The sequence below is a fragment of the Cucumis melo genome, chromosome 7 (assembly GCF_025177605.1).
Source record: "Cucumis melo cultivar AY chromosome 7, USDA_Cmelo_AY_1.0, whole genome shotgun sequence".
NCBI classification, from domain to species: Eukaryota; Viridiplantae; Streptophyta; class Magnoliopsida; order Cucurbitales; family Cucurbitaceae; genus Cucumis; species Cucumis melo.
In genome coordinates, this window is record NC_066863.1 from 2,362,501 (window position 1) to 2,372,458 (window position 9,958).

At 34.4% G+C, this 9,958-nt stretch overlaps 1 protein-coding gene across 6 annotated transcripts; it reads right to left on the reverse strand.

The window, feature by feature from the left end:
- Nucleotides 1-1,748: 1,748 nt before the first annotated feature.
- On the reverse strand, nucleotides 1,749-9,295 carry LOC103493535 (protein TIC 22, chloroplastic). 6 transcript variants are annotated; one of them, XR_538474.3, is made up of 9 exons: nucleotides 8,820-9,293; nucleotides 8,522-8,584; nucleotides 6,013-6,087; nucleotides 3,263-3,313; nucleotides 2,934-2,993; nucleotides 2,793-2,864; nucleotides 2,436-2,481; nucleotides 2,183-2,353; nucleotides 1,749-2,099 (listed from the first exon to the last, which is right to left on the reverse strand). XR_538474.3 is itself a non-coding variant. In XM_051087900.1 (8 exons), the coding sequence occupies exons 1-8, from the start codon at nucleotides 9,204-9,206 to the stop codon at nucleotides 2,346-2,348; spliced, it is 762 nt and encodes a 253-aa protein (XP_050943857.1). In that variant the 5' UTR covers nucleotides 9,207-9,295; the 3' UTR covers nucleotides 1,749-2,345. The 6 variants fall into 6 exon arrangements, 3 of the variants coding, with proteins under 3 accessions (XP_050943857.1, XP_008452540.1, XP_050943856.1); XR_538472.3 differs by having other exon boundaries at nucleotides 2,436-2,471; nucleotides 8,820-9,261; XR_538473.3 differs by lacking the exon at nucleotides 6,013-6,087 and having other exon boundaries at nucleotides 2,436-2,471; nucleotides 8,820-9,268.
- Between the last annotated feature and the right edge of the window lie 663 nt (nucleotides 9,296-9,958).

Below are 9,958 nucleotides of genomic sequence, written 5' to 3' on the forward strand. Positions count from 1 at the left end.
TAAAGCACCAATTTAGAGAGCATCATTAGAACAAGGTGGGTTATCGTGGTCTTAAATTATTGTAGTTTGAATATAATAGTTTATGTTTAAAGTGTAAATTATTTTAACGTTTCTCATACATCCTCTCTTTTCTTCAGTGATGCAACATTATTCAAACACTAGTTAAAATAGTTTATATTTCAAACATTAACTATTATAACTTCCTACTATGATATTTAATTCAATCTAAGACTCTTCTAAATATCTACTTCTTTTATTATCTATAATCATTGCATTGATGAAGAAGAAAACAAAAAATGAAATATGAAGTTGAACACAATTTTCTAAAGCAATATAAATCAAAGACAGCAAAATGGGTTGTAATGCAACATTTTGTACTTGGGAATGCAGAGGCAGCAGTAAGATTGGTCCCTCAACTACACTAAATAGTAAATACATTTCAAAATGATGTCCAATTTTTCTGACACAAATTTTCCCATCTTCTTCATTGGTATCTTCTTACTCAACAGTTCAATATAAAGACATTCCTTTTAAATCCCTCTGTTCTATAGCAGACATATTGGTCCACATAATTGCACCAAAACAGCCAATCATTGCAGTTGCTTCAACTGTGAGGCCTCTTTGTTTAAAGTAAGGGGGTATTTATTTGATTTGATGTAGCTTATATCATATTAATGGTTGTTTTTGTCTCTTATTTTTTTATTTTAAAAGAAAGTCATCAGAGGCAACATATATTAATCATCATAAACAACCTTTAACGATCTCGATAATGCGATAAAACCAATAAAGACAAGCATAAATCCATCTAAAAGAATCACAATACGACGATGCAAATTTGGTCAAAGAATGGACCACACCATTACAAACATATGAGGTATATGTCACCCACTAACATTTAAATGACTAATAAGAGCAGCAGTCGTAACATAAAAAAATAAATCCCATGAGGAGTAAAAGAAAACGAGAGAGGAGGAATAGAATGAACCACACTAGCTGCATTAGACTCAACCCAAAAGCCCCTTCTATCCGTTTCCTTCTCAAGACGCAATCCACAGGAATAGTGTAAAGAGGGCAAATTTTTGCATTGTAACTTCTTCATTGTTCGATTTCTGATTTTTATTTTAAATTTAAAAAATGAGTGCTTAGTAATTAGTTCACCATTTTTTCAATTAGGAAGGAAAACTAAGAACAAAGAAAAAACTTTTGATTCTAAATCAATTACCAAATATATGTGGCTTTTACTTTTAACAAACAAAAATTTAAAATAAAAAAGAAAACTAAAAATTAGAATGATTCTAGATCTTAGACCCTAGTTAATATGAGATAGATTTTCTTTTTAATACAATAAATCCTACAAATAATCCGACCAATTATTTATAATAAGACAGACAAGGTAGGTTATGACGTTGAAAAGTTTGACAATAAATGACCTACCCATCACCCCATCTACAACAAGTAAGGTTATATTATTACAAAAGCAATGGATATTTTTCTTCTATACTGAAAAAAATATACCAATAGATTTGAATTATGTACATAATTAGGAGTATATACAAATGAAAATAAGATCTAACAACATAATATATTCTCCGCCACCTAAACAATTCTCCATTTCCAGAAAAACTAAACCGGTAAACAACCACGTTCCTCAATAGACAATAAGATAGTGTATGTATCCAAACATAGTTCAGTAAATGAAAATTCTAGTCTCAACCAGTAAAATTGTTAGAACTTAAAAAAAAAAAAAAAAAAAAAAAACATTTGGTAGTTCATTAATTTATTGTGAAAATCAAATATTGTCAGGTTCCCTTCCCACGTAAATAACCGCCCTTTATTACTTAGGCAACGCACGGCTGAGCAAAATGGGACAGTCGCCTTAGGAATCAGTAACCATTTCAAAAGCTAAAATTACATTGATTCTAATCTACAGTTGAAAACTACGTCAAACATAGAGGCTATACTATACATAAATAAAATCAAACTCAACACATCTGAGAAATCCAGCCGCAATGTTTTCACTAACCTCCTCGACGTAAAACAGAAGGCATTATCTTCTTCAACCTCTCAAAATAATGTCTGAATCAGATCCATTGTGATGTCTAATGAGGGAGAAAAAGGCCATTAGTGTTCATTATTCCTCTCCCATGAAGCCAACTATAACAAAATTCCATTTTTTTCTAACCTCAGTTTGCTGAATCAGTTCTATCCATGCTCCTTCATTCTTCTTGTTTTAGTCTGTTGGCTGAATTCACAGCCTCTGTCATGCTTTGCCCACTTCTTGAATGTGTTGAGAGTGGCTTTTGCCAGGTGGAATGAAAATCAGATCTTCCCAGGCTGAATTCTTTTCATTCAACTGCAATTGATCAAGAAAACTAAGATGGAGTACAATTTCTATATTCTAAGAGATACTACTACTTGAGATCAAGAAACCTCACCTCCATTTTCTTTAGAACATCTTCCAGGCTTCCAACCTGTTGTATTCTAGTTCAAGTTAAACAAAGGAAAAAAGCAATATAATCATGGACTAACAGAACAGATAATCTTTTTCACAAGAAAGGAACATCGAATATACACAAATGGTCACTTGCAGGATAATAATTTCAGACATTCTGGTTTGTATTTAAAGCTTAAACCAATTTTATCGTGCATCACTATCACTTCCACGTCTGTCTGAATAGGACTGTTAAAATTTCTCAAATTTCTTGGGAGCATAAAACCACCATAACCGGAGGGGTGGCCACTGATCGAGCTAAAAAGTAAAACATACCAAAGAAAAAAGATACAAATCGTACCATAATATGTTGAGAAGTTCCTAATCTTCTTGATGCCTTCGAGACCTTCAACAGTTCCTTTTCTATATCTTCCTATATTTCCAGTAAACGGTTAGATGCATCTACGATCCATAGTTCCTCAGAAATTATATGCATACAGACCTTGGTAAAGTAAATAGGACAATAACGCTTGTTTCTCTTTTTCACGATCAGAAGGTCAGACTGTAAAAAGAAAAGAAAATTATTATAATGAGATATGAACAGGATATAAGACAAGTCAACCAAACAATAAAAATTATGAAGACTGTCAACCAACTACAACAATGTATTATGAATTATGCACACCAAGAATCATGATTGAGAACTGTTTATCATTAGAAACTTGGAAAATGTCCAATGATCCAATTCATTGGTCCTTCTAGAGTTTTCACAACTCTGATTTTTTCATTCAAGTTTGTGTTAAAACCATTTGATTAATTGCAGTAAGGTACCTGAAAAACAGGAACTCCATCAAAACTACTTCCGGTCTCCGGTGCTTTAAGCTACAAATACAAAGATACAATTATGGGTCAATAGTCAGGTCAACAAAAATATAGTATATTCGAAATGTTTGAGTTCGTAAATGTTTTATTACTAGTCAAATGTAAGTAACATCTTAAATATCAAATTGAAATGTCAAGGCATTTTAAATATCAATTACAAGATGGTCATAGAAAGTTCAACCCTATTGCATGAGAAAGTTTAACATATTGGAATGTCGTAAATCTGTTATTTGGCACTCCAAACAACTAAACAAGGGATCTCTCTGGCACCTTAAATCTGTAATATTTGATTTTTTTTCTCTAATAATAAAATGTTTCTCTTTGTTTGCCCATTGATGTAGCTAACGCATTGTTAGCAAACCAAGTAAATCTCAATGCTGTTTTCTCTTTGGTTTACATTTATTAGGTTTCTTTGATTGTCGATTTCTTAACAAACACCAAAGGCATCCAACTAATAACACGTGTGTGTGTATTGTTAGTGACACATGTTAATGGTGAGACAATATCAAGCTTAAAATTTTTCTTTGGTTGCAACAAGAGCGAAAAAAGGACTAAGGATATTAATGTCTCCACTCTCCGGTATGTGACCACCACAAGATTTGAACTTATGGCTCCATAATCATTTTACCTTTTTCAACTTTCCCCTCAACCACTAGGCCAACCAATTGTTGTTGATATCTAGCCAATATTAACTAGCAACTCTTACAAGCTAAGAAGCACCGACACTCCTAAATGGCCAAATGTCAGTGTTAGTGTTAGACACGTTTCCGACATTGACACGCCCCAACATGCCAATTGGTGTGTCAACCCTACCTAGCCTTGAGAATGACAGAACAGCAGCTCGCTTATACGCCCCAACCGCGTTTTGCTCTAGTTCATGAGAATGAACCATTAGAATGAACCCAAAGCTCAAATCCGCCATCCATTGATTAGTGGGAATCTCTTTATTGAATAGTTTTACTGGTTCTTTTCATAGAAAGGAACGAACCAACCCATCCTCTAGTGCTGCTCCTCGCAATAACCTCTTATTGGCTTACATGCCTCTCTTGTACCACCTACAACTATTGTTTGCAAAGGTCTTGTTCAATCATGCCACAACCTTGCTTTACCGCTTTCTTAGTTTGTTATGTCATGGACAAGTCAAACAAGAAGCGGATCCAGGCCCAGGCAGCAAACTTTGTCTACAACGCAGAGGTTAGGGAAAACAATCGGGCTCAGGGGAAGGGGAAGGTTAGACACTCCCAATAGGATCGACAGTAAAGGTATGAGTATTTCCCAGATCGGGAAGGTGTGAATAGACTGTTTCGGATTATTTTATTATTTTCTTCTAATTTCCAACATGGCCCCGACACACCAAGACATAGGTGAGACACAATGGGAAGAAAAAAGGAAAAAAAACAAACAAAGAAGACTTCAGTTTTTTTTCCTTAATTTAATCTTTTCAACCCTTCAGTTTTCATGCTTTCTCCTCCACCTCTATGCCAAGTGTCGTGTTCATGCTCCCCTGTTTCTCGCCACCCAAACTCACTGCAAGTTTCTTTTTATCTTTCTTTTTTTTTTCATGCTTTGTGGCTGTATGATATCAATTATCATATAAATTTTTTATTTTTCATGTTCATGAATTATATGGTTCTTAATTTTTTAAAAAATATAACAAACTTGGTATTTAAACTATATAGAACAATTTCGAAAACGGAAAAAGCCCATAGGCCCACAATGAGAAATACCAAAAATACCTCAATCAACATGCGATTAATCGACTACACACGGCGTAAGTAATCTTATTCTAAACGACCGTATACTTCAATCTAAACAAACGATCTACAATCGTTTAGGGCACAATACACAATCATGTACTTTTTAACGATGGAAAAAAAAAACTTATATTTAAACGACCATGTTGACCATGGTCAACGATCGTGTAAATTATGAAAAACGATCGTGTTGATTATGATACGCGATCATGTAGTCCAATGTAAATGATCGTTAAAAACTTCAAATCTAACGATTGTGTTGACTATGGTAAGCGATCGTTTAGATCATATCAACCCGATCTATAATTCGTTTTAAATGATGGGAAAAGGCTTCAACTTTTGATCGTGTTGACCATGACAATCGTGTTTACCATGGTAAACGATCGTGCTTAGAATGGTAAACGATCGTGTTTACATCATGTCAACACAATCGTGTTTAGCATGTCAACACGATATGTAATTTGTTTTAAACAATGAGAAAGAGACTACAAATTAAACAATCATGTGGACAATGGTATTTTAAGGTTTCTAATTAAATCATTCGCAATATTCAAGGGAAAATCTAGATATTATGAAAATATTTTAATGGCTTCATGGGCTTTTGTTTTTTGTTACATGACTGTAAATATTTTTTTGTTTTGTTATATTTATGTAAATTATCCAGTTTTTAACTTGTTATTTTGATGTTTTTAATTGGAATATTTTACAATAGATGCACATTTAATTTTTTTTTACTAAAAAATTAATGTGTTCTCGACATGTTGTGTCCTACTTTTTGAAAAATGGTGTCGCCGTCTCGGTATCTATGCTTCCTAGCTTATAAATATTGGTATTTTTACAGAATTTAAAATTTAGATACAGAGTGAAGGAATATAAAATATAGCATAAGATTGACACAACCCTCTGCCAGAAAACCAAGAGAATGACAAGATCAAAGAAACTTGCCTCTAACGCATTCTTAATCTGAATAGGATCTGGCAAAAAGCGGAATGCAATACCTTCAACTTTCAACAAATATACCTGTGAATCATAAAAATGAGCAGAAACTACAAATAAATCTACTGAAGTACAGAAGAAAGAGAGAAACTGAAGGAGGAAACCCTGGTTATTGACAATAGATAATACACGGGCATGAGAAAAATCAAGTTGAATTCTAAATGAGTTCTTTCTCACAAAATTGTTACATTTCAAACCCTGCCCCCATGCCCCCCAAAAAAAGGAAGAAAAAGAAAAGGCAAAACAGATACTTCACTTCACCATCATATTTAAATGGGAAATTACAGTGGGTAGCTATTAAGACCCAACACCTGCCACTCAGTAAAATCCCAACAATACAATAGAGAAACATAGACAATACTCTGTATTTTATGTATTGATAGAAATATAGAAGACAAAGTTCATATAGATATCCTCAAACAGAGAAAAATATCAAAGTAGATAATAACAACAAGAAGGAAATAGTAAAGACAAAGGATAGAATCCAGCTAATTCGGGCCTTCTCCTCCAAAAGCTGCTGCAACTTTTCTCTAAAAATGACCTCCTACAGCAATCCCCAAAACATTCCCTTATATACTCCCATACCTTCCCATGGGTCCCAGAATATTTCTTCCATAATCCTCATAGGTTAAGCTGTCACCTGGTTATTACCTTTTCTGCCCCTTCGTTTGTATGTGTGAATAATAGGGGGCCTAACAATACCGTCAGCCACGAAACTCACCTTGTCCTCAAGGTGGAAAGAGGGATATTGCTGGTTCATAGAGTAAACTGATTCCCATGTTGCTCCGCTGTCATGCAAGCCCTTCCATTTCACTAGCCATTCGTTAGCCCCAATGTCGTAGTTCCAATGAATTCCCAAAACAGCCTCGGGTTCTACTTGTAATTCAAATTCTTTGGCCAATGCGGGTGGTAAGTGCTAGACATGTTGGTTTTGACCTAACTTGAGTTTCAATTGAGAGATGTGAAACACGTCATGAATCATGGCTTCGAGGGGGAGATCCAAACAGAAAGGAACTTCCCCAATTTCTTCTGTTATGCGGTAAGGACCTTAGAATTTTGGAGCTACTTTCTCACTCCTTTTTCGAGCTAATGATCTTTGTCCATACGGTCTCAAAATTCTCACTTTTTAAAATACTCTCCATGTTAAATTTGTTATTATTCCCAAACTACCTTTCAATAACTTATTTTTTCTCGCTCTTTTTAATGCCTAATCATCCCTTATTTTTTCTCCCACTTTTTAAGGCCCTAATCATCCTTTCTTATACACATGTCTTAATTTTGACTTTAGGATATCAATAATACATTAATTGCAATATGATTTTTCTGCCAACAATGGTACATTAGTTGTTGATCGGAGTAATTTAACTTCGTTTGTGAATTTTCTCTACTTTTTCTGATGTGTATTTTGAGTTGAATTTGATTTCAAATGATTTTGTTTTATTTTTTTACATTAGTTTTGTTTTGGTTTTATTTTGTATCAGTTTTGTATATCGGTCTTGTGATGTATTTATATTATATGTATTTGTTGGTTTGATATACTGTGTGATTTTCATTTTTTTCAAATTTTATGCAATTCATTATAGTATTATTAAATATATGAATGATATAACTCAATGTATTATTATCAAGTATATCAACAATATATCATCAAACCATATCAGCATATCAATAAAGTGAATTATTATCAAGTATATAAATCAAGTTTATAAGTGTATATCAAGTGTATAAGTAGGACTTCAAGCATATCAAGTGTAAAAGTGAAGGATACTAAGTGTATCTGCAGTACATCGGGTGTATTAAACATATCACGTGCATCAAGCGTATCAAATTTGTTGAGTGTACCAATGAAGCATAACAAGCTTATTAGCAGTGCATCAAGTGTATCAAACTTATCAGTGAAGTCTTTAAGTGTATCAAGGCCTAAAGGGTATCAAGTGTATCAAGAAAAATCAGGGAGTATTAGGTGTATCAAGTTGTTTCAGGTGTATTAAATGGTATCGAGTGTATCAAAGAGTATCATGGTGCATCAAGTGTATTAAGATCCAAAGGTTATCAAGGAATATCATGTGTATCAAGGAGCATCAGGTGTATCAAAGAGTATAAGGTGTATCGAAGAGTATCATATCAAGCGTATCAATGGATATTAGGTGTATCAAGAGATATCAGGCGTATCAAATGTGTATCAAATGTAAGAGGCAGTGTATCAAATGTATATCAGTAACAAAGGTGTTTGTGACATTTTACATCTTGTATATGTGGGCTGGACTTTGGTTTTGAAATTTTTGCAAACAATAAATTTGTGTAGTATGGACTTAATTATTATAGCTACCAGCCACACTAACCTTCACTATGGAATTCCACTAAACGGTTGAACGTTATGGGGGAAAAACAAAATAACTACAGCAGGGAAAAAGCTTGGTACTCAAGAAGTAAAAATTTGATGATACAAGTAAGGTACCTGGTCAAGGGTAATAGGGACAACCTTGGCATTACTTTTTAGTTCTCTTTTCCTCGATCGAACCTGAAATTCACTATAATCAGATAACATATTGCAATAAAAACATCAGATTTGAACAAAAGAATTAGAATGGTAAACTTACTTCTAGTTCATTAAATTATCGAAAACATCAAACACAAATTCCATTAAAAAGGGGAAGCACAAAATAGATTGCCACAGGTTTTCCTCACTTCTTTATTATCATTTCACTCTACACAGATGGGGGAGAAATCAGGGGAAAAACAGGGGCAAAACAAACCTGAGCCAAAAAGGTCTCGGCATCTTCCTTGCGAAAGCACAGCAACCCAATTGACTTGGCACCATTAGGATCAGAAATGAGCACAAACTCATTATTTGAATTGCTAACAGTGTATACCGCCGTGCCGACGAGGGACTTGGCCACTTGGTCGGAGCTAAGAGTGGCAGCCAAGGCATGCGTGTGGCGCGCAAGGGACGCGAAAGCAGGTGTAGGAAACGAGCGCCAATTCGCCTCGGCCGGCCATCTTCTGGCGAGAGTTCCGGCAAAGCGTTTGGTGTCTTCGAGACGGTTGGAAAGCTCGGCTCCAAGTTTGGTACAGTGATGGTGGATGAAAGAAGAAACGGATATCAGAGGATTCGAATGCGTGTAGGGTTTTGGGATCTCCATGGCCACGAGAAACCCCCGATTCTTGCGTGGATATGCGTTTTTATTGTGTCCAAAATTTATGGTATTATTTGCACACTAAAATTACCTAAAATCAAAATTAAATTACCCTCTTGAGACTCTCTGCCCTCTCCCAAAATTTGAGTTTTACATGTTCTTTTGTTTGATATCGATTCCAATTTGATATTGAAAAATATCTACGAGCGTTTTATAGAACTTTCTCTCTTTCTACGGTAGTTGAATCTGACGATGATAGGAGCAATGGACAAGATTAACAACTGTCTGGTCGATTCCGCTGAGATCATGGAAATTTGGCAAGTAAGTTGGGTCTTGTCTCCTTCTCCTTCTTTTACTACGTTAAAAATATAGCTACTCACTTTGTAGCCTACTCACTAGGCTCGCTAATAATTTTGTTAATCTTTTAGTTTTGAATATTTTGATTGTATAGGATTTTGATTCCTAGAGTTAGGTTTTGAATTAATTCATTTTGTCTCCAAATTTCAGATTTATCACAAGATAAAGTGTGATTGGACAATTGAGTGGTTTTTTTTTTAAAACGAGAACAACTTTCATTGAGAAAGAATGAAAGAATACAAGGAGATTAAAAAAAAAACAATAGCACAAAACCACTCCATTAACAAAGGGGACCAATTAAATAAAATGTTGTTTATGGCATACTTACAAAAGTTCTTCAAAACCGAAGCCCAAAGAGATAGGAGAAATCTAACCAAAGACCAAATCTCACTATACCCCCT